Genomic DNA, 24445 nt, shown 5'->3' on the forward strand with positions numbered 1-24445 from the left:
GGGGGTGTCCTTTATTACTGATTGACATAGGACAGAGTGTAGTTCTCAGAAACATGGGCTTAGATTTGAACTTAAACCTGGCTCCAGGGTCCATGGCCTGCCACTGCCTTGCCATCTCTATGCCTGCGTGTCTTCTTGTATCTTAGTTCCATACTGGAGATCTTGAAGAGCAGGTCTCCTGCCTCTAGACCCTGTGAGTCAGCTCTCAGATGTGGGTGTTGCCACTCTCTGGCCTTGTGTTCTGTGGCTGTCTGCAGGAGGCCATGGAGGATCACCCCACTGAATACGAAAGGCACAAACCCACAGAGGATCACCTTGTTTGCCAACAGCTGTTTTGGCTCAGTGTGATGACACTGCCCTTTGTTTGTGGTTCACTTGGGCCTTTTTCTGCCTGGAAAAGCATGTCCTTTATTTAGGAGAGTGGTGCAAGTGAATGAGGTAAGCACTGGGTGGGGAGAAGGAGACCTCAGAGGGAGATACACCTGGTGTTAACGTAGCCTTTTGTTTCAATAGTGAAAATAACATTTCAAGGATTCTCTTTTCCACCTCCAGTCTACAGTAGGGCTGGGCAGGATTTTCCTGCTGTTCCTGTTTTTCCTAGGGTTGGGTAAGTAGGTGGCTACTCCTGAGCACAGGAGCTGTTCAGGAAAGAGAATGCATCTGTGGTCCTCAAGCTGCAGGCGATCTATCCCAGCAGTAGTTGAGAATCAGCCTCTGGTTAAGAATAGAACCCAAGTCTCAGCTAAAAGGAGGTGCCCGTGGCCAGGCAAGCCCTCCTGCAGGTCATTTAGTGAGGGACTCAGCTGGTGTTTTATCATACATTTCTGCTGAAAGGGAGGTTGTGATAGTGGAATATCGGTTCCAGAACATGGACTCTCAAGCTGTAGGGTTCCCAGATTCTGTCAGTGCAGTGGGGGCCCCAGAGGCTAGCTGGCAGCAGTGGGATGATGGGGCCTGGGCCTTGGCTTGGTTCCTGCCTCTGCCCACCCTAAGAATTGCTGCCCTGGCTAAGCTGTGAATCCTAGCTGTCCTTGGCCTGTACAAATTCCTTAGGATTCCTGATGCCGGGGCTTGTGGTCCTTGAGCAATTTATCTAAGCAACGTGTCTTACATTTCCCACGTGCCTGATAGGACACAGTTGCACTGACTTCTGTGGAATCCTTATGCACATGAATAAGTCAATATACACATGCATATAGTTTCCAGCAGGCCAGCCTACAGGCAAGGCATGGTATGGACCATGATAACAGGAAGAAAAGGGGGCTGCCTGTTTCTAGCTGGAGCAGTGTTTCTTACTTTCCATTCCAGAAGACAGAAATGTGAGGTGAATCAGTGCCTAGAAAAGTGTGCTGCCTGTTACTGGCTTCTGGAACTGTTCATGGAAGACTCGACTCAGAGATTACATGTAACATAAGCTGTGTTTAGTATGTGTCTCTCCTGCCCAGTGCCAAATGGAAACCTTCCCATATCTGCACACACAAATACCTTTCTTTGCATTTTGGTTTCAGCTGAAAAGAAAAGAACACAAAGCTTCCTCTGTTTGTATCATCGCTGTTTTCCTTTTCAAGCATGATTTCTATTCTGGTGAATTGTTAACAGAGTTTCTTAGCATTACATATAAGGGTTGCAGTGAGGCAAAGAAAGTTGTTACAGAAGACCTCCCTGTCTGTGAGCCTCAGGGAATGCCACTGTGTTGTGCCTGCTCCCTACAAAACATTCTTAGATGTTTACCTTGGAAAGTGCTTTCGACATTTCCACCCTACCTCCTCCGTACATCTGCACCTGCATGCTCACATGCACATTAAATGATCGGAATTCCATTTCAGACATCTTTGGACGAGAGGATATTGCAGATAAATCAGAATTTTGAGTGGAGTCTAGATAGGGCTTTTCAGTCTTTGTGAGTGATAGTTTTAATAAGTTGTGTGCTCTGAAGTTCCAAGGGAGGATGGAACACACGTGCAGTTTCATTCACTTCAGAAATGTGCAGGAATGACAGTAAGAACATAATATGTCCTAAGTCCCATCCCATAATAGCACTCAGTAGCCAGTCTGGTTGCTAAACATGTGACACACATCAAGGCTAGGAAATGTTTAAGAATAGGCCATCATGTCCCATCAGAATAGAGCTATTCTGAAACCTTTGTGGTTCAGAACTTGGGCCAACCCCAAGACTCTCTGTGACTGAGGACAGGACTGTTGGAGTATCTTTGAGATGTGCAGCTAAGAGAGACACAGGTCATTACGACATAGGACATTGTAAAATATACCACCCACACTGCAAGACCACTCATCATTTTTAAAACTTAGACCAAAAAAAAAGTGGGGGGGGGGGACGCTTGTCCTGCCTGTCTTATAAAACCCTTTGTCAGTGACAGAGAGCTTTTATAGAAAGACCCCAACAAACACATGAAGAAGCAACTGAAGAACCAGAAGAGTGCTATTGGCAGCAGTCATGGTTAGCTGCTAACACCCACCTGGGCTGTCTCAGTCGCCTGTCACTAGGCACCCCAGCTCTTGCTGGAAAATCACAGCCAAATCTGCCAGGCCCTAAGAACATACAGTTGACAGAAAGCCAGGGCCGGAGTTCATTGATCTAGGCAAGCGTCATCAGTAGAAGTACAGGGCAGGTAGCCAGCATCTCCAGCTGGGGTGTGTGTGTGTGTGTGTGTGTGTGTGTGTGTGTGTGTGTTTGTGTGTGCGTGCGTGCACGTGTGTGCATGTGCACACACACTGGCGCTCATGTAAACATGTTCCTTCACATATGCTGGTAGATTACAGTGGCTTTGGGAGATACAGTTTTCTGGCAGTGCTTGATCTAACTAGGTCCTGATTCAAATAGAGCATAAGACCCTAAAGAGTGGGGTGACTTTCTGATGCTGATAACATGGAATTCTTACTGATTTATTGGGATATGCTGACAGTATCTTACTGTTCTATAAGAATCTTCCAGATGTGTACTATTAAAATGGTGTGAAGGAAGAAGTATGGATAGATGTGGAGAAGGTATGTGAAGGACCCTGTGGAGGGGTCCATAGCATGGTTCTCTCTGATTTGTGTACTCTGAAAAAGCAGTTCTTTATTTTGTGTATGCATGTCCATTGTACTCATTGGTTTTCCTTCTACCATGTGGTCAGAGGCTGGAACCCAGCTCTTCACATCCACCCTCTAAGCCATTTCTCTGGCCTTGTTTTGTGTGCTTTTGAAGTTGCCCCCAAACACTTGAAGATGAACATTCCAGGGAGGGGTCATAAGCCAGCAAGAGTTAGAGTAACTCTCCCCACCCCCATATAGGCAAATGTCAGTGAGAGGAAGCCATGGTTCCGTAGTTGAAATATCTATTATTTTTCCCTGGAGCTGAATGAGTTATTCTTTACTGAGGCGACCCTTGGCTCTCATGTGTTTCCTGAACAGAGCTGCTTTCTTTCTGTGTCTGTGTGATGGTGTGAAGTGGTGTCAGTGAGAGAGGAGTGACCCACGTAATGGAAAGCAGGACTGGGAGGGAGAGCAGGAGGCTTTTCCTGTAGGAGGGCTTGCTCCCAGCAGACCTGTCTTTCTCCTTAGAGCACTGAATGTGGTCTTTGTGTCCTCACTGACGTCATAGGTCCAATTGTATTGATAAGCTTTTTCAAAGCACAGCCTATGGAGGAGTTTTCAACCCTCCATAGAATATTTCTGAGAATACAGGCGGTTTTGTTTTGATTCTGTGTTCTTTAAGAAGAGGGGATTTCGTTTTCTTCTTGTAGAGTCCTGGGTCAAAAGCCCAGCAGCCTCTGTTGGGAACTCGTGGCATTTCCAGTGGTTTTGATACAGAAATAGCACAAGTCATTCTTGACGCAACTTCCAGGGCCATGCTCTCATGAGTGAATGGGGACCATGGCCTCGGTCTCTGCAACTGGCAATTGAGCTGGGCTACAGCCACGCCTCTTGGCCTCCTGATGATGGCTGTGGGGGTGGGCAGGCCATGTTCTCAAGAGCCCTTGGCCTAGTCTCCTTGCTTGTTGTGTGGATTCCAGGCCTCATTTTGTGTCTGCCAAAGTGACCTTACTTGAGAGGAAGCAACAACAGTAGCTAGCTATGGGATGTGAGTTGCAGGTAACAAAGGACCTTTAATCTTCTGCTTCCTTTCAATTTCTGTAGCCAAGAGTGAAGTTCTAATTGGCACTTTGGGACGCAGGCCAAGGCAGTGTTTCTGTCCCTTCCCAACATTTGGAGATGCTTCTTGCAGCTCACTGGCAGACTTCACTGAAGACAGTGTTGGCTCCCAGCACCACTCCCTCTGCTCTTCATGTACAACAGTTGAGCCCAGGCCTACTGTGGACTTGAGGAGTGGGCTCAGTGGCCTCTCACATGGGTCTTTCTTACTTCATGTTGCTTGAACTGTGGAAGTGATACCCCTTTCTCTTCAACCCCCCAGTGTAGTTACCCCTCAGAGATCTGTAGCCTGCACAGAGCCCAGGACAGGAGGACTTGGAACTAGTCCTGCCCTTGCTTCCTCTTCAGTTGTTGGGCTGCTGGAAGTTAGGGAACAGGGAATGGCCATCATGCATTTCATGCAGGAATGCAAAAGAAGATCTGGGCAAAAATTGACCTTTGGGATGGATGGTACCTGTCCAGGAAGTTCAGATACATTTGGGGCAGTAAGCATGGGTGATTCTTGAGTAAAGAGAGGGTCCAGCAGTCTTAACTTGTTCATCCTGTGTGGTGGATATGCTAACATTTCATCCATCTTTCAGTCTGGCTTACAAATTTAGGGCACCTTAAATACCCAAGGTTACAGTTTCAAACACAGCTTTAAATTTAGTGCCTTAGGAACTAAAACATCAGTAAACTGAGCATATTGAGTGAAGAAGCAACAAAATTCAAAACAAGCAATACGATCTGCTCCACTTTGTCCTCAGCTTTAGTTTGTTACGACAAAGCTGTAGTCAGTGCATGGCAAGCACCTTTGGAGTGTGTCCTCCCCCATTCTTCAGAGTATACCCTGCCCACATTCAGTCACACATACTGACTGTTGTTCAGAGAATCCAGTGACCCTTTTACATTCCTTGGTGGGGTGCTGACCAGCCTTGACCCGCAGGTCAGGGGCTACACTGGTTATGTTCCCATGGGAAAAATATCAGTGCTGTATAGTTGGCCTCTGGCTGAAGAAAGAGCTTCAGTTGTTACCGCACTCACATTAGTATCCTTTGGACCAAGTGTGAATGTACTTTCCTTGTAACAGGCTCTAAGGCTAGCCTCAGTGCCAAAGTACTACTATAGAAATCGCCCCAGCTGGTTATCATTCTGCCCTGTGACTGATAAGGAGCAGTTGAGCAGCCTGGTCTTGCCACTGCCTGGAGCTGTTCATCCCATCCCCAACTGCCCTCTGCACACCCTGCCCTGCTAGTCCCTAAGCATTCAGTTCTGTACCAATTGTGCCCCACAGAGGCCAGAGGAAGGTGTTAGAGCCCTTGGAGCTGGAGTTATTATAGGCAGTTGTGAGCCACTTAGCATGAGTGCTGGAAACTGAAATCTGGCCCTTTAGAAGGGCAGCAAGTGCGTTTAAGCTCTAAGTCATCTCTCTAGTTCCACCATCCTTGTTATCACTGTATAGATACATTAGTAGAAATGATTGGCCTGTCATGTTCTTGAAGTTAACCAAAGCAATCCTTTTAAAGGTTTTGTATTTATTTTTCTAAAGAAATGTTAGGCATTCCTACTGGTACCTCTCTATGAAAAATAGAAATGGGCAGATAGCATGCTCTTGTGCCCAACATCTTTGATATAGTCTGTTAATATATAAATCTTAGGTCATGTCAGCAAAATTATAGCAAAAGTCCCACCTGCCCTCTTCCCCAGAGCCAAGTGAGGTAACACACAGGAAAAGATAGTTTTCAAACTGTGAGACAGTGTCATGGTTTCATTAATTTTTCATGGATTTTTATTTAAGCTAAACTAACACTGCTTAACTAGACACTAAGAATATATGATTGACTGATTGATTGAGTGAGTGAGTGAGTGAGTGATTGATTGATTGATTGATGATTGATTGATTGTAGGCTAGTTTTCACCCCTAGTTGACTCACATTCTAAAATAAAGTGGCCATAGACTAAGCCCATCAAGGATCATATGTGTCTATAACTAAGAAAGATGATGTGACTTATGCCAGGCAGTCAGGGGCAGCTTGAGGCAGTCTCATTTAACCATAAAATTGACAGGTTAAAGGATCATGTCTGTGAGTTCAAAATAAGGGATAGGTAAAACCCCAGCAAGAAGTACCTGCTGTTACCTGCTGTTCAGTCGGACAGCACAGCCAGCCCCTGATGAAGAAGCTCGCCCTGAGACTCCTTCAGGAAGGCATCCCCTTTAATTCCTTACCCTCTAGAGTGTATTATCCTTAAAAGGGAAACTGAGTAAACATAGAAATAATATTGTTTTATAACACCTTCATTGTTTGTATTTTTCCATCTTGTTTTATTTTGTAATAAAAGAGATAGAAAAAAAAGACAAAACAGAAAGATGAGTAAGCCAGTCCTTGTTCCTGTGTGAGAGAGAGCCTTGTCCATGGAGCAAGCATACATCAACTAAAAAGCTTCTAGTGTACCTAGCTCGAGCCAAGATACAGAAAGTGCAAACGTCCCTGTAAGTAGCCAAAGCCTTGCCTCACTGATGATGAGGAGCCGAAGTCTTGGCTGAGCTTCACTGAGCTTGGTAGGAGAGGTTAGCTCATGGGCCACAGCAGGGTTTTGTTGGACTTGAGGATCTCCAGTTGCTTTATGGTTGCTGGGTGTTCTTGTGGCTAAGCAGGCTGCTGGCCCAAGGCCTGGGTATTTCTTGGGTTCTGTCTGCTCCTACCCCTCTGTCAGTCTGTCTTGGAGGATTTAGTGGAGACCACAGGGCCAGACCACAAGCCAGGTTGGTGCAGGGGCCTAGGATGGGAAGATGGCCACTTCATTGGGGAACCCAAGGGAGTCTTCATTATGGTTATACCTCCACCTCCTCCTTGGTCTCCTGGACTCTGCTCCAGGGGAGCTGTATCTTGAGGCAGAACACCAGGGTTCTGGTGACTGTTAGCTCTCTTCCCATCTTTACTCTAGAAGGACAAGGAAGAATCCTGGGACCAGGGATCCTCTGAGGCCAGCTTTGGGAGTTGCTGTGTGGGAGTGGCTACAGGAATGCCAGGGACCAAAAGAAACAAGCACATTCTTACTCAAGTCTGTGGCTCAAGATTGTCAAACATGGCTTACCCAGGAAGAGGGCTTCAGGCAGGTCTTGGTCCAAGACCCCCCTGAATTTGCGAGTAGAAAACCCTAAGAATTTAGCAAGAAGAAAGGGTATAGGATAGCCACGATTAGAAAGAATTGCAGGCAAGGCCAAGTGCATAAGGGCCAGGAGCTGGATGTCAGGCACCTGCCACCAGTGCTGCACTTGAACTCTAAACTGAGTCCCTTCCAGAAGACAGTGCTCTTACCTCCTTTCCTTGGACTCAGTGCTTGTGTGTGGGCAGAGGAAGCATTGCATACAGGGCAGTCGGGAGGTAGGGTCTACAGGGCTTTTTTGCCTTAACCGAGCGAACATCTGCAGAGCTGCCTGTGGACAGGTACTGTAGTAGCACTTCACTGTGTTTAGAACGTTCTAGTTCCAAGGAGCCTGTGCATAACACAGTGTTCATAACAGCCTCTGACAGGAGAGGGGCTGCTCAACAAGTTGGTAATTTATTCTTTTATCGTTAATTATGTTTTAAAAATTTTTTGTGTTTGCATATGTGCATTTTGGGGGGTAGGTAGGTCATGTATGCTGTGGCACACTTGTAAAAGTTAGAGGATAGCGTTCAAGAGTTGGTTCCCTACTTCCATTGTGTGGATGTTGGGGATTGAACTCAAGTTATCAGGTGTGATGTCAGGTTCCTTTACTCACACACTTAGCCATCTCTCTGACCCTGTGTTGGTAACTTAAAGCTTACCTTTCCTCCACATTGTTTCTCTTGCTTTAATTTGAAATTAATTTTGTAAGTAAACACTGATACTGACTCAGCTTCTGCTTTAAATCAGAATCACGGTGGCCTCTCCTTGGCAAAACATGGGCTCAGTGTGAGTGCAGAAGCCACCCTGATGAACGCTCATGCTGCCCGCCAGGAGCACACTTTATTGGCTGCAGTCGGTTGGGTAAACATGTTTTTCAAGAGGGTTCTCATTTTACCATGGCAACAAGCTCTCTGCTTGAGTGTCTATCTGGACCACTTCTATGGCACACACTGTTCTTGAGTCTCATACATAGCTCTGCAGTGGCTTCATTAGGAGAAGGGGCAGAAGCAAAGTACAGGCGGTTTGCCCATCCAAGTACTGGCACTTGGCTCCTTGCATGGCTAAGCGGAGCATTTTGCTCTAGTTTCCCTTTATTGACTTTTCAGTATGACGTCAGATGAGCCTTTGGATCTGCAATGGGGTCCTTTGAGAGTGGGGCCTCCCCCTTTGGCAAAGGGTGGAGAGTAATAACTCGGTGCAAGTATGTCTCCTAGCTAGATCTGCCACTGCCCTGAGATCTTTGTGCTTGAGGACAGAGCCCAGAATCCTTGAGCCTTGTACAGACCATAGCCTGTCAGACCATTGGCCAAAGAATACCAGGTGCCCTTTGGGCCACCAACACCCCTTGATAGTTGACATCTAGGCTTTACAGGGAAGAAGGGACCCAGACCCCAAGGCTCGCCTTGCTGCCTCAGTGACCCATTCTCTTCTTTGTTGTGCTCTCTCCATAGTGGACGTGGCTACAGCGCTGCCTCTGCAAGTGGCCCCTGCAGCAGTACCCATGGACCTGCGCCTGGACCACCAGTTTTCGCTGCCCTTGGAACCTGCACTGCGGGAGCAGCAGCTACAGCAGGAGCTTCTAGCACTGAAACAGAAGCAGCAGATCCAGAGGCAGATTCTCATTGCTGAGTTCCAGCGGCAGCATGAGCAACTGTCCCGACAGCATGAGGCCCAGCTGCATGAGCATATCAAGGTGAGAAGCATCCTTGGGCTCTGTGTCATACCTGTCCTTCTGCCCAGGGTATGTTTACTGGAGTGCTGAGACATGTGGACTAGCTATCCTCTGGGTGACCCCTGCTTCTTCTTCCCCATGATTGGTGTGATTTCATCTAGTGCTGAGGTGTAGATAGGTGACAGCTGCTCTTTCTGTACCCAGAATGGACATCACCCAACTAGTGCTCAGACCTATGGACCAGATGCTTTCTGGGTGACACTTGCTCCTCTGTCCCCAGGATTGGCATCATCCATGGAATGCTAAGACCTGAGAACTAGATATATCCTCTGTGTGGTATGTGATTCCTTCTGTCCCCAAGACCCAGTCTTACTCACAGAGTGTCAAGGCCCAAGATCCAGGTGACCCTTACCATAAGGTTGCTGCAAATGTCCTAGGCCTTACGGCTTCTGCAGAGGACACACAGTGTAGAAGTTGTCTTCTAAAAATGCATGCCCAGGTAGGAAAATGGCCAGGGGGAAAACAGGCCAGAAAGTGACGGACACCTCAGAGGACTCAGGGTTCATTGTGGTTTTTCTCAGATTTTCCCACTGACCTTTCATAACTGACTCCTTCACCGCCCGCAAAAGAAACTGTTAACAAAGACCTTTATGATGCCTACTCTATACAGTTGCTTAATCTGATCCCAGAATTTAAAATTAAATAAGTTGGAAAGAAACATACATGTAGATGTTATAGGGTAAAGCTGTAAGGCCAGGAATGTCTCTACTGAAAACCATGCTGAGCCACACTGTCCAGTGTAGAGGGAGCTGCGGGCTGCATTCCTGCCACCTAGCTAGCTTATGCCCCAAAATAACAACACACAAATTGTATTCATTTAAACACTGCCTGGCCCATGTGCTCTAGCTTCTTACTGGCTGATTCTTACATCTTGATTTCCCATTTCTATTTATGTGTGTAGCACCCCAAGGTGCGCTTACTAGGAAGATTCTAGCCTACGTCCATCCTGGGTCGGAGCTTCATCGTGTCTGCCCCAGAGAGGAGATCTATCGAGTCTGAGCTCACTTCCTCTTCCTCCCAGCATTCTGTTCTGTTTACTCCACCCACCTAAAGGCAGGCCTATCAAATGGGCCAAGGCAGTTTCTTTATTAGCCAATGACCTTCCTCCATCAGTCCAGTAGAAACTACATTTTGCAATAGTCACATTAAAGCAAAAGCCTCCCATACCAGTTGTACAAGTTGCCCACAGTTGTGTATCAAAATCACCCAACACATCACGGTTTCTGCCACAGTGTTTTTTTGCTGGTGAGGAACTCAAGAGCAGCCACTGGGTCCTGTGTTGGTCAGGGTAGTGTCATCTGAGGCCTAGCTGGGCTTGGAATGGAGGATGTATGGTGGTTACTTACTTCTAGCAGTACTTTCCCAGAACCACCTTGCTCACCCAGTAGGACCAAGATGGAGCCCCTGCATCTAAGACCCTTGAGCCTGGATTGTATTAACCACCTCTGCAGTGCTGCCATCACCAGAGTAGTCTCAAACCATGGGAGGGTCCTCTGTAGGCCATGATGTGGATTGCTGAGGAGCCTGCACAGGACTATTTCCTGGTTCAGATAACAAATTACAGAGCACTGCTTACCGTGGTGCTCAGGCCCAGTAACAACTCTAGGTGCCTTTCAGGAATGTGTGTGCTGAGAACATTGTCCTGGTTGGGCAGAGGATCTAGGAAACTTCACCCAGAGCTCTGAGAGCTGTCTGCAAGGAGGCCAGGGTCTTTGGTATTTTGATGTTTGCTATGTTAATTGTCCTGGGGCTATTCCTGCTGCTGCTACTGCTACTGCTCTGTTCTCTTGGGTTTGGGGTGGGCTGGTTAAGATCTCCCACCAGCACAGGCTCTTCACACCCCTAATCCTTTCCCGCCTCCTAGGAGAGGTCAACATCAGGTCTAGGAAAGAAAGCCTTGCTGCTCAGTGCTCTGCTGTGGATGACCAGGCCCACTTCCCATGGGGCCCTGTTTTCCAGGACTAGAAAAAAAGAGGCTTTGAAGTTGGATGTTTGAGGCTGGCCTCAGGCAGGGGCCATGTGCCAGCTCGAAAACAGAAGAAGTCATTCCAAGTAATGGCACCCACTGACCCTGGTGTGGAGGTGACTGAATGCCATCTCACCAGACTGCTTGTCTTATTCTCTACAATAGCCATAGCCTCGCAGGGTCCTTGCCAGCAGTGTGCAGTGTGACAGGAAGACAGGGCTAGATGTGCAGTGGGAGGCTTTGTCAGGTGTAGGGAAGAGTAGCTTTGTGTTCTTGTTCTGTCAATTGATTAGATGTTCCCATGGTTCAAACAATAAGAGTCTCAGAAGTAAATCTCCCTGCCTGTTTTTAGAGCAGTAGCAAGAGGTATAAACAAGGACCTTAAGTTAGGGTCCCATCAGCCAGGGAGGGTGTCCTTGCTTAGCATCCAGGTGCCTAGTGTCAGCTCAGATGAGTCCCTGGAACCATTTCTTTCTACCACAAAGTTCTAGACCACAGGAGAGATGTTGTAGGCCTAGAAACCTATGCTAGCCTTTGAGACAAGGCTTGAGAATCATAGAAATTTAAGGTTACATTTTTTGTGTGCTTTAATTCTTCATTAAAATTGAAACCATAAAAGCCTTTAGAGTATATAATTGTGTCATTGCATTAGCAGTCTTTTGTTTTGATGGTTTAAACTCTCTTCATGCCATCATATTGTTAACGACACTTGGCAGTGGTGTTTGTCAGACAGATTTCTTGAACACACAATCTAATTAGTGTCATTAAATCATCAGTAAATTTGAATGGAATTTATAATTGGAACAAGAGTAGTTTTTAAAGTAAAACTTCAGTTGTTAATTTGGGGTAAACAATGTCTTTCCAGGGGTTGTAGTTCTCAGAATCACTATCCCTGCTGTAAGCCTTGTTCTTCTGCTCATTTCCTTGTAACATTAATTTCTCTCCAGCCCAAGGAGGGGGGGCAGGTGCAGGCTGAATGGAGGGGTAGTGTTATATATCATTAGCTGGAAATTGCCCCCTGTAAAGGTTGTTCAGACCCAGGAACAATGTAAGATCAAGACAGTGGCCTAGAATAGTTACCTTGTGGGTTTTCAGCATTATTTTTAGTATTTAGAAGTATTTACCAAATAAATTAAAAAAAAATATGTTCTTAGTGTCTCTACTTCAAAAGTAGTGTGGGTTTAGCAGGTAGCAGTACGCCCTGCCTCTCTGCTGCTCTACAGAGACTTCAGGCCCCAGAACTGACCTGAGGCACATGGCTAGCCTTATCCTCCATCAAAACTTGGTACAGAAATTCTCTTCTTTGGGGGAAGATTGCTCATGCACTGACTGCATCCTGAGTGTACATGTATGGGCTGCTCCTTCTAAGCCTGGTGTGCCTCATCTGTCCTTCTGTCTAAAGAATTAAATGTTTGATACTGTGACTGTCATACATGCACTGTGCAGCTGTTGGTTTTTCTGGCATTCATAGTTTCTCCCTTTCCTGGTATTGAGTTTCCTATGTAGATCCAGTCTCCCAACCTTGGGGGCTGATGACCAGTCTAAAATGAGTGACACAGAAACTGACTTTCCAAGACAACTTACTCAGAAAATGCCAGGGTGTGCAACCTAGGATAGACATAGATGCATCCTGAGAGGCTGGGAGAGAAGCCACTGAAAGATTAGAGAGCATCCACATTGCTGTGGAGCAGAGAAAAGCTTCCACACTGCCGTGATATAAGAGAAAAGCTTCCACACTGCCGTGATATAAGACTCTTGTGCCTAAGAACTTGCTGTGGGGCTGGTACTACAGCATGTTAGCCAGGTGTCCAAAGCAAGAGGCAGTGACCACTCCTCTTAGAGCCTGAAGGACAAGACCAGGGACACTCCTGGACCATCTGTCCTTACTTCATTGGCCTCTCTATCCTCTCCCACATTTCTGCATATCTTAGTTTGGGTTACTATTACTGTGATTAAACACCATAAACAAAAACAAGTTGGGGAGGAAAAGGTTTATTTGGCTTATGTAGTCTATCATTGATAGTGTATCAGAACAGGAACTTAGGACAGGAACCTGAAGGCAGGAGCTGATGCAGAGGTCATGGAGGAGTGCTGCTTACTGGCTTGCTCCCTGTGGCCTGCTCAGCCTGCTTTCTTATAGAACCCAGGACTACCAGCCCAGGGATGGCCTCACCCATATCAATCACTCATTAAGAAAATACACTACAGGCTTGCCTACAGCCCAGTGTTATGGAAGCATTTTCTCAAGTGGGTTACCTCCTCTTAGGTGACTCTAACCTGTGTAAACTTAGTAGAAAATTACCTGGCACATTGCACATCCATGACTGCTGGCGTAGTCAGCCATCTCTGTGTGCCTTGTGGCTGTCTGCATTTTTTCTATTATTTTCTGTGTTGTTTTCAGTTGCATTGCTGGTCTTTTAACTATCAGTGTAGGAGTGCTCTTAATGAATAAGAGGCATATTTCCAGCTTCCACTGTTCATTCTCACTTGATACAGAGTAGTTACCCACTTGTCATATTGTGAATCAAATGTTCTTTCTGAAGAAATTTAAAATACCACCTCTGTTCCCTCTCATGTGCATATTTATATGTCTGCGCCTGTATCTAGCTTGCTATATTCTTATGTTGGCACTGTGCAGTTCCAACGATGCCCACATAAACTTGAGACTGACTGCTGTGTCCTTATGCTGGTACCATGCAGCTCCAATGGTACCCACATAGACTTGAGACTGGCTGCTATATTCTTATGCTGGCACCATGCAGCTCCAACGGTACCCACGTTTGGCTTTAGACTACTGCTACATCTTTATGCTGGTACCATGCAGCTCCAACGATACCCACAAAGACATGAGACTGACGGCTATATTTTTATGCTAACACCATGCAGATCCAATGGTACCCACAGACTTTAGTCTGATTGCCCACCTCCCCAGACCTTGTCCCTCTGCAAAGAATTTCCACAGCTTGTGTGACCTGTTTCTTTCCCAGATGAACTTCACAACCATTCTCATGAAGTCTCCACAATTATGCTGGGAAATACTTAATATTGTTAGGTAATGGTTTCCTAGTATTGAATTTGTACTCAAGAAACAAGTTATTTGATTCAGATTTCTACTCTAGTGAATCATTTTTTGTTTTTTACTTAACACATATGTTTAATCTGGGATATTTTGTATTTTTGTTTTTATTGTGAATAAATCTGCATTTTTTATTTTTACTGCTTGCATAGTGCCAGTGTATAAATGAGCTCTGGAGTTCACTCTTTGATGGTATCTTGAATAGCTGGATAGAATTTATGGTAGTAGCTTTTTTTTTCATGTCTTCTGGGTTACTGATGTTACCTGCAAACAAAAATCTTTTTCTTTTATTATTCACCTGAATTAACTGAAATTTCCATAGTTTTGTGAGGTTATGAAAAACCTTCCCTGGCACCGTGGGCAGTCCCTGTTTTGAGGTGTTGGTAGCTGTGGACGGTACTGACTTGGATCCTATTATTGCATTCCTGTCGGCCAAGACCACCACTCTGAAGGACCAGCAGCATCAGAATGCCCCTTCCCATGCCCTAGTCTCTAAGATCTCTGTAGTCCAAGAGGTAGAGAATACAACTCAAACTCAGGTAGTCAGCTCCAACTGAAAGGGACTTTGGTTTTGTGGCCCTACAGACCAAGGTGCTGTTCATTCTGCTTTACTACAGGTATAGTCACTTTCTTTGCTGCTGTGACAGGTGTCTGACAAACAGCAACTTGAGGGATTAACCCCGCCTCACAGTTGATAAAGGGATTCAGTCTCTGGTCAGTGAGGCATGGTATGGTGGCAGAAGCACAAGGTGACTTGTCATTTTGGATCTGTCAGGATCAGTAAGAGACAAATTTTGATGCTCACTGTTTTTTATTTTTTAATCTGGGGCTCCAGCCCTAGGAATGGTGCCATCACATTCAAACCTTCCATCTTTTAAATCTTTCTGGAAACACCCTCATAGATGCACCCAGGGTTGTTACTTCTAAATCTTATAAAGTTGACAGTAAAGATTAGTCTTCAAACTACCTGTTGTTCTGAATAGCCAAGGACTTGTTGCCTGTGGTGCTATTGTGATTGGGAAGGACCCTGTGCCTCTGCCTGCTGCCTGGGAAGTCATGTCCCTGGTTACCTGGTCAGTCTTATGCCCAAAGGAGTGGTACAGATCAGCCCCATTCTTGGAGTTCTCTGTGACAGACCCAACTTCACCCGCTGCCCAAGGACACTGATGGCCACTCTGGTGCCATCCTGACTTTGCCTCATTTGTGCCAGGAGCTCCAGGCTCCTGTGCGTCAGGCTTCATGATTACCAAATGTCCTTTAACTCCTTTCTCCTCGGGTTGTGATGTCTGCAGACAAGAGTGAGCTTCCAGTGTATTTCCAGCTAATAGTGGAAGTTGGTAATCTTCACAAAATCTTGATATGGTAGGACACAAGCAGTTAACATTAGCCATTCTTTGCCTCCTCTGGCCATTAGTTATATGGCTTTCCTAGGTTCTCTGACACCTTCTAAGTGTTAGGATGATGAGGTCTAGGCCTGCTGGCACCTAAAGGCATGGGCAGGAGAGTACAGCCCTGAACTAAAACTTGAAGGAAAAGCTGGAATTAGGCCGTTGATGGGTAAGGAGATGCTTGGAAGAGCTCTATACTCTAGGAGGTGCACAGCCTCCCTGAGAAAACACACACACACACACACACACACACACACACACACCACATCACACCCTAAAACTGCAGGCTGCTGTGCTGCTTTGAGTCTCTGTCCTTGTATCATCTTGTATGCTGCTTCTGCAATTTCTGTCCTCCTGACCACCTCCATGATACCCTGTACCCTAGTGATGCTGTAGCTCTGGCCCATGGGACACCTGTTCCATCCCTGGCACAGGCTCACCTGCTGGCTCTCTCTTCCCTTTTATAGATCTTACTGCTGGACCACACACGTGCTTTTCTTTTAACGCTTGAGTGTCTGGGTTCAGGTGGGGATGACGAAGACAGATCCACTGGAGTGCTGCTTACTGCTGGGTATGCCTGGAAGAATACATTGTTTCCAGGGTACTATAATGAGATTGCTTTTGGATTTGAGCCACTTGGTCCAGTGAGTGGAGATGGAAATGGTTTTTTATTGAGAGCCTTGGGACATTTTAATCCCAAATGCTCCATTGCAAACCCTGGACAAACAACATATACCCTGCCAGTCAACAGCTTCACACCCATGGATGACTTTATTTCTTTCCTCTGTTATATGTTTCAGCTAAAGAGCATAATGGTGCCTGCCCTGTGCTTATCTCAGGAAAGCACATGAGATTCTGCCTTAAAGGCTCTCTGAGCATCTTTGAGTATAGCTATAGAACAACATGCATATTGAGCTTTGGTGGCTTTAAGGAAACAAATGTCCAGGTCTGTCAAGACAGACAAGACTCAGCACAGCAGTCTGGCTATCTCGTCTCTTCTTCCTCACACTCTGCCACAGACTTGGATTTCACTTTCTTCCAGAGTGTGCTTGACTTATCCTGGTTTTATCTCCAGTGTTATCTTTTTTAAGTAACATGAGGGTAGGTGGCAAGGAGACTGTTAGTCTACCTCTGGGTAGACCAGTGGGTCTTTCACAGTACAGAATGCGTGGGAACAGGCAGGCCAGCTGTTCTCCAGGACAGGCTGATTTGGGGGCTGGTATAGTCTGTACCATCACGGCCACTCACGATCTTGAGCAGAATCCATCTGTAGCAAAAGTCTGTGTGCAGTAGTGAAAGGGAAGAACGATTATGTATTTGCTTAGCTTGGCTTGAATCCCACAGTGGTGGTGGGGAGCATATGGGCTTGTGCCCATAGGGGCTGCACTGCTATTGCTCTTGCCAGCTGGCCTGTCCCTACTGACTCCTATCTATAGTGTGGCATCTTTCTTTCTCTTCCGCTAGTCCATGATGCTAACATGTTAAGTATGACATCTAGCCAAACTGGGTCTCTCTGGCTTATAGCAGAGGTGACAGTGGCCCTTCTCTGGCTACTCTTTGCTGACTCTGGCCATCAGATGCGTGACTGTCCTAGGTTCACTGACAACCTCTGTCACTGCTGGCATCCAAAGGGTGAGAATTGAAGGTACTGTGGCCAGGAGCATGCTGTGGAGACAACATCAGTGCATACATTCACTCTGGGAAACAAGCAGGTGTAGGCAGAGACTGCTCATTCGTTTCCCAGCCACTCAGACCCAAATAATCACACAGAAACTATATTAATTATGACACTGTTCAGCCAATGACTCAGGCATATTTAACCAGTTCTTGTGTCTTTCTTCTTCGGCAGCTTCTTGGTGTCTCCCTGACTCTGCCTACTTTCTCTCTATATCTCTGTTTGGATTTCCCATTTGGCTTTACTCTCCTAAGCCATTGGCCTAAACAGATTCTTTAATAACCAATGATTATAAAACTTATTCTTAGCATACGGAATGAAATCCCACATCAGGCAGGTGGGCCATACATCCAACATGTGAAGGGGGTATGCAATATACATTTTACTGGTAAATTGTCATGTTTTGTGTGAGCTCACTTAAAATTTGGCTCTGAAAGTGGGTTTCCCTTTCTCATTTCAGACCCAAACATGTTAGTCTCAAAGTGCCTCTTGTCTGGTGATAGGTTGATTCCCACCCCAGCCCCCATGACTGAGAACATAAAATACTATGTTGAGAACAGCCAGCAGGTAAACCTTTTGCAGAGTAGGCCACTCTTATTTGTCTCCTAATGTACACATGCCTGCAGAGGGAACAGGAAACTGGAAAGTTAGTCATGGAGAGAAAGCTCAATCAGGAGCTCCAGCTGACTAGTTCCAGTACCCCAGTTGGTTTCTGCTAGATGTGGTGAGCAGAATTTGATGGTATCTGTCTGTCACTGTTTATTCTTTTATTGGAAACCTTACCCAAGGGGAAGGGACACTTTGCTCCACTATAGACATCCTTAGTTGGGAACTCTAACTGACTGCCTAAGTGGGGCTTTCCCCACTGGTGTTTTCTCTGATGCTATGCGTGCCCAGTTTGATGGTGGTTTACAGTCTGTCTATCTGTTGTTTCTATCTGTTTGCTACTTGCTATTTATCCTTTTGCTTGCTATATAGTTATTAAACTCACTCATTCAAAACAACAAGCATAGCAATTGTAGAACATTCTTCAGACCATACAGACCAGCTGTTGGGTGTAGGAGTCTGTCCCTAAGCGTCAAAATGGGTCAGGGATCAGCTTTTACTGAAAATATTGACTATGCTTAAAGGGCTATACAAATCTCACCACACATTATTTTTGGAAGAAACTGCTTGTTGGTTCCTGGCTACCGGCTAGCTTAATAATCAGACAGAAACTGTATTAATTAAATCACTGCTTGGCCCATTAGCTCTAGCTTCTTAATGGCTAACTCTTACATATTAATTTAACCCCTCTCCATTAATCTGTGTATCATCACATGGCAGTGGCTTACTGGCAGAGTTTTGACATGTCTGAATCTGGCAGAGGCTCCATGACATTTCTCTGACTCCGCCTTTCTTTCTCCCAGCATTCAGCTTAGTCCCCCCCCCCCACCTAAGTTCTGCCCTATCAACAGGACAAGCCGGTTTTCTTTATTCATTAATGATAATCACAGCATACAGAGGGAAATCTCACATCACAGTATTTCTCTTGAGGCCCAGTAATGTGAAGAAGTTGGTTTAATGCCTATGGGTGATTTTGAGTCTCTATTTCCTCTATTGCTGAGCTAGATGTTCTGAGCTTAAGATGATTTGCTTATGCTCAGTTTCACGTGTAGATTATTTTTTTTTGTTTTTTTGTGGGTTTTTTTTTTGTTTGTTTGTTTGATTGATTTGTTTTATTTTTTGGGACAGGGTTTCTCTGTAGCTTTGGAGCCTGTCCCGGAATTCGCTTTGTAGACAAAGCTGGCCTCAACCTCACAGAGCTCCACCTGCCTCTGCCTCCCAAGTGCTGGGTAAAGGGGTGTACCACCACCACCTGGCTTACTTTCCTATATATATGATTATTTTATGTTTTTTGGTGTTTTACCTGCATATATGTCTGTGTGAGGGTGTTGTAAGCATCGGAACTAGAGTTATAGGCAGTTGTGAGCTGCCATGTGGGTGCTGGGAATTGAATACATGTCCTCTGGAAGGCTCAGCTCTTCATTGCTTCGCCATCTCTCCAGCCCCTTGGTATTACTTTTAATCAGACACCCTTGACCTGGAATCAGCTAGGAGACAAACATCTGGGCAAGTCTGTGATGGAGTTCTAGATTGTGCTCATTGAAAATTGGGAAGATACACCCTAAATATGGGCAACTCTGTTCCACAGCCTGGGGTCCTGAACTGAATAAAAAGGAGAAAGTAAGCTCAGTACCAGCATTCCTCTCTCTCTCCTTCCTGATTGGTCCCCTTCAGTGTCATGGTGGCTCAAAACCTAAGCATTGGCTTAAAAACGAACTGGTTTAAGTTTTAATTAGAATAGTAGGGCTGCCGTTGCTGATTTTGTTAGAAAAAATTAGGCCGTGCGTCTCACTTTTCTATCACTGTAATAAGACACCATAACCAAGGCAATTTATAGATGAAAGAGCTCTATATTTCTTTTTTTCCATAAAAGAATTTCCCGTTCCCATTGTAGGCACTTGTACACTATGAGACAAACAGCAGTAGCCTCCTCTGCAAAAGGTTTGCCACCTGGCTGCTCTGAACACAGTGTTTTGTGCTCTCTGTCACCGAATTGGGGGACTTACAGTTTTAGAGGGCAAGTCCATGACCGTCATGAGAAGTGTGGTAGCAGGCAGGCATAGCATTGGAGCAGCTCCTAGAAGGCACATCTTGAGGTACATTTACAAGGCAGAAAGAGAGCTAACTGAGAATGGTATGGGGTTTTGAAACCGCAAAGCCGGCCCCTAGTGGCAGACTTTCTCATCCTTCTCAAACAGTTCTACTGGAGACCAAGTGTTCAAATATGTGAGCCTATGGGCCGTTCTCATTCAAACCACCACACCGTGGTTTCTTATTTTAAACTGTTTCATGGTATTGATGTTTGAATCTGCCCAAGATCTCTTCTTAGCAATTCTCCCCCGCCATGGTCATGGTGGTGAGTTATTAAGTGCAGACAGCGAGGTTTTACCTACTGTAAAATCAGCACTTCCAGAAGGCCTATTATAGACTGAGTTCTACACTCCAGTGGTGTCTACATGTATGTCAGCCTTCTCCCTGGACAGTACAGGCCCTGCCTTGGAGTGCTGAGGAAGGAGTGCCTTGTGACAGATTATTGTGTGTGATCAGGAGAAAAGTTAAGATCAAAGGGTCCTAAGGTGCAGAGGGTCACTGTTAAGAGTGTCCCGACTGTGCTGGACTGAAGGGCACAGATGTGGTTAGTCCATTCTGCCCTGGCTATGTGAGTGTCAAGTGCAGAACATCTCAGTCGTCTGAAGTTGTGGCACTCTCACAGGGCCAGCATTGTGGCTGTGGTGTGTTTGGGAATCTGGTCGTTATTCGTCTTCTAGAATCTTTACTGTGATACAGTTTTCCTGGACTTCTGTGTCTCATGAATTTCAGGTTTGTGTGTCTTTGTGACGGTAGCAGGAAACTCACCTCCCTCTTGGTTCCAAGGAAGAGTACTGTGAGTCTGTTTAGCAGTGGCCCACTCGCTCCCAAGTTTGGTGACTCTGAACAAGGCTAGGTATATGGGGCTATTTTTTGGAATGGATGATTATAAACTTAATTATGCAGTTATTTTTAAAATGCCACCATGTTTGCTTTCTGAAGCTAATTAAAGTAGGTAGCAACTGACACCAGTTGTCTTGTGACAGCTTGTAGGTGCCATTCCACCTTTAAGCACTCTCGAAACTTCCTTATTTGCAGATGTTATTTTGGCAGCCCTATAGTCCATGGTATTTCCCCAAAATGATAGGGTGCATTCTCTTGGAATGAAGCTAATAGAGGATATGGCTTAGTCTCCATGCCTCTACTTTTGGTGTACAGTATTATTTGATTTTCCTATAAAGAATAGGAAAATGTCACTCTTCTGAAGTTATTTTCTAAGTCCTGGAACTGGGTTCAGTTCTCGGTACAAATGGCCAGAAGAAACCTAGATCCCAAGTAGTGTTAGACCTATCCATACTGTTTGCTAGCAACAAAGATGGCTAACTTAAGGTATTATTTTGAGACTGTAAATCTCTTGGGTTTGGTCTCTCATCCCATCCATCCAGCTAGGTTGTGTCTCCCTGACATCTTTCTCTTGACTTCAGGGTGACACTTATCTATCTTGTAAGATACATTCTCTTTGGGGGACATCTTTCAAAATCAGACTCAAGGTAAAGACAGTGAAGTACAGTTACCACCCTCACACCAGACCTTTAGAGTGTTGTCTCAGCCCCTAGTCAATTGATCTTCATTGTGGAGCAATGCTGCAGCCCAGTGGAAGCATGGAGAAGGCAGCTAGCAAAAGGCAGGCCAGTCAGGCCAGGCAGCTGGCCTGCCCATTTCTCCTTCCTGCTGTACCCCCTCACAGCCTTCAGAAGCATGCTGTCTCTCAGAAGACCATTTTGGTGACTGTTGGAAATATAAACCAGAGAGCCAACAGTCTGACCTGCTCACCCTCAGCTGGCTCCTCCTGTACTCACTGGTGCTGGACACAATATGAGGCCTTCTGCAAGTGGCCTTTCTGTGGAAAAGGTACTCTGAGCAGGCCCACCCCTGCCTGGACACAGTTTTCCAATGTTTTCCCATTCCCTTTCCTGAGCTATTGTGGGAGTGCCTGTCCCCCTCTCCTAACTACAAATAACCATTGCACCATGAATATTCTTAGTGAACATGTTTATTATAAATATAGCTGGTTTTCTAACGAGAGCCCTTGCAAATCCCCTCAGACAGGGAGTATGGGGCTCCTGCAGGTGACTAAAGTTGCAGCTGGACCAGCTCTAAGAAGTTCTGTGAGGCTCTAGTGTCAGATTGCTTCCATAGCAACAGGGAAGTAAGGTCAGGGATACCTGCTCTGCAGATTGTGGAGACATAGCACAGGTGAGGACAGAACTGCTGTCTGTGTTCTAAGGTCTAGGGCTAGCCTCAGCCCCTGTAGTAGATATAGCAACCTGAGAATTTCCTGGCTTTCCCAGTCTAGACCCACAGGGCAGTGCCTAGTCCATCCTGTATTATGCATGTGACATGAGTAAGCTGGTGGTCCTGTTTGTTTTGCTCATGAAGTTCTTAGGTTTCACTAAAAGTAATTTCAGTGGCTCAGTGCCTGTATTCCATATCTGGGGTGCACAGGCTTGATTGTTGAAGTGGATAAAGAATGTTCACTTTATAAAATTATGCAATTGCTATCACTTTTCCATCACATTCTTGATGTGACGTGACTTGAACTTCACATGGAAATCAAACCACTGAGCTGCAAGGCCTGTGGCTAGAGAAGGATACAGTCTAAACCTCTGTGCAGCTTGGACACTTTTGGAAGCATGGACTTTGAGAGGTGTGTATTAGGTTAACTGTGGGTGGGCTAACCTTCTGGCTTCCTCCTAGATTGGGGAGGATTCCCCAGGTGACTCCCTGGAGCTGGCATGGTACACACAGCACTGCCTGCAGTGCCCTGAATGCTGGCCAGGTTCCTCTTTTGAGTAGTTACCCAATACCATTTTGGACATGTCTTGGGTACACCCTGTCTGTTTTTCCATAAAGCCTTGCTGGAGACCACGAGAGGCAGCATCCATGAAAGGCAGCCATCTTCACACTCGTGCACTGAAAGCACACCTGCACACATTTTGTGTGCTAGTTCATATGCACAGGTTGAAGGCCTAGCTGTTTGCCCATGTGGGCATCATCGAAACCCTGCTTAGGTAACAAAACCTTCACCTCAATTTCCTCCTTTGAACTGCTCTCTCTTAGTCAGGGATCTCTAAAGGAACAGGGCTGATACACTAGATATATGTATTTTAAGAGGGGGGGCTAGTAGATTGTCTTGCAGACTGTGGTCTGGTACCCCCAAAATGAAAGTTCAAGAAAGCAGTAGTTGTTCAGTTTGTAGGTCTGATTGTCTCAGCAAGCCCAGACTGGCACAGAAGTCCTGGAGGATTCCTGGTTTTCAGTTCAAGTTAGAATCCCAAAGAAGTAGGTTCTAATACTGCCAAAGAAATGAATGTGTCAGCAGCAGGACAGATGAACTTGCTGTGAGAGTGACAACAAGCAGGCAAAAGCAAAGTTTCCTTCTTCCATCTCCTAGTGTGGGCTGCCTCGCTAAGGGTGGGTCTTTCTACTTCAAATAATCTGTTTAGGAAATCCTTCACAAAGCCAGGCATGTTGGTGCACACCTTTAAACCCAACTCTCTGGAGAAGGAAGTGTCTGAGTTCTAGGTCAGCCTGGTCTACGTGAGTTCCAGGACAGCCAGGACTATGTCTCCTGTCTCAAAAACGAAGAAGATTCTTCACAGAAAGGCCCAACAGCTTAGGATTTCAGTTGCTTCTAGATGTAGTCAAATTGGCAAGCAATTTAGCAGATTAGCATCACAAGCTCCTCCTGGGCTCTAAGTGAAAAGTACTCCAAAGGTCCCAAGCACTGGTTGGTTTCCTGTCATGGCTGTATTCTGTGCGGTGGCCTGCACAATCTTGAGTGGCTGGATGTCCTGTTCTGCACTGTCTCCATTTTGCACAAAGGGTGCCAGATTTTTTATTTCCACGGGCCACCTGGTTACCAATTTCTTGATCACCGGTCCCTGCCACTCTTCTTTCCATGAGGGAGCAACACCACAAAAGTACCCATGCCTACAGGTTGTCCACCCACTAATACAATGAGAGCTAGAAACAGTTCTTAGGCCAAGGGAAGAGGAACCAATGGCCCTGCTGAAGTAAGAGACCCTGAGAGGCTACATGCTCAGGCGGGAGGCAGGGTTCTTGTTTACCTTTTGCAGTACAATGACAGGGATTTGATTGGTAGGGGCAAGCATTTTTCCCATTCTTTTTTGACCATGTCTAAGAATCCTTACTTTCTTTGTGCCATGGCCTCTGTAGTTAGCAGGTTGCTACAGTCTTCTGAATTGATGACAGTATGTATTCACCTATATTTTATCTATGTATCACAAATCCTGTAGTTTCTCTTCTTTACATTCTGTATTTAACTATTTCTCATATGGACCTTGCATTTTCATGCCATATTTTGAATATTTCATGTCATATTTTGACTCTCCAATGTCTATATAAAGATGCTGAGACCTTAGGTGTGCTATGAAGTATATTTCCATGTGGGTAGGTAATGCATATCTTAGAGTGTCCTTCACTTTCCTCCCCATCTCTCTGCTCCCACACCAGCTTCTTATCTTTGTCATGTCACAGTGGTCTTTCCTACTCTAGATCTGGGCCTGCCATGTGTGTTCCAGGCATACTCTTAATGTGTTGTCTTGGTGGATGAGAACCCCTAAGGTAGAATTTCAGAATTCTTCCATGTCTAATAAAATGCCTA

The 24445-nt window shown here is 45.7% G+C and overlaps 1 protein-coding gene across 9 annotated transcripts in view; it reads left to right on the forward strand.

The window, feature by feature from the left end:
* Positions 1 to 24445, forward strand: part of Hdac4 (histone deacetylase 4) — a 257499-nt gene that overhangs the window by 149731 nt on the left and 83323 nt on the right. For 8 of the 9 annotated variants that reach the window (XM_041649679.1, XM_041649678.1, XM_041649681.1 and 5 more), the window contains one exon: positions 8739 to 8980. In XM_041649679.1, coding sequence (XP_041505613.1) covers positions 8739 to 8980 — 242 coding nt within the window. Of the gene's footprint in view, positions 1 to 8738; positions 8981 to 24445 lie in introns of those variants that run through there. The other variant, XM_041649686.1, reaches the window with a different exon arrangement.

The sequence above is a fragment of the Microtus oregoni genome, unplaced genomic scaffold, assembly GCF_018167655.1.
Source record: "Microtus oregoni isolate MIOR12 unplaced genomic scaffold, Mior012 000004F_ref0000308, whole genome shotgun sequence".
NCBI lineage: Eukaryota > Metazoa > Chordata > Mammalia > Rodentia > Cricetidae > Microtus > Microtus oregoni.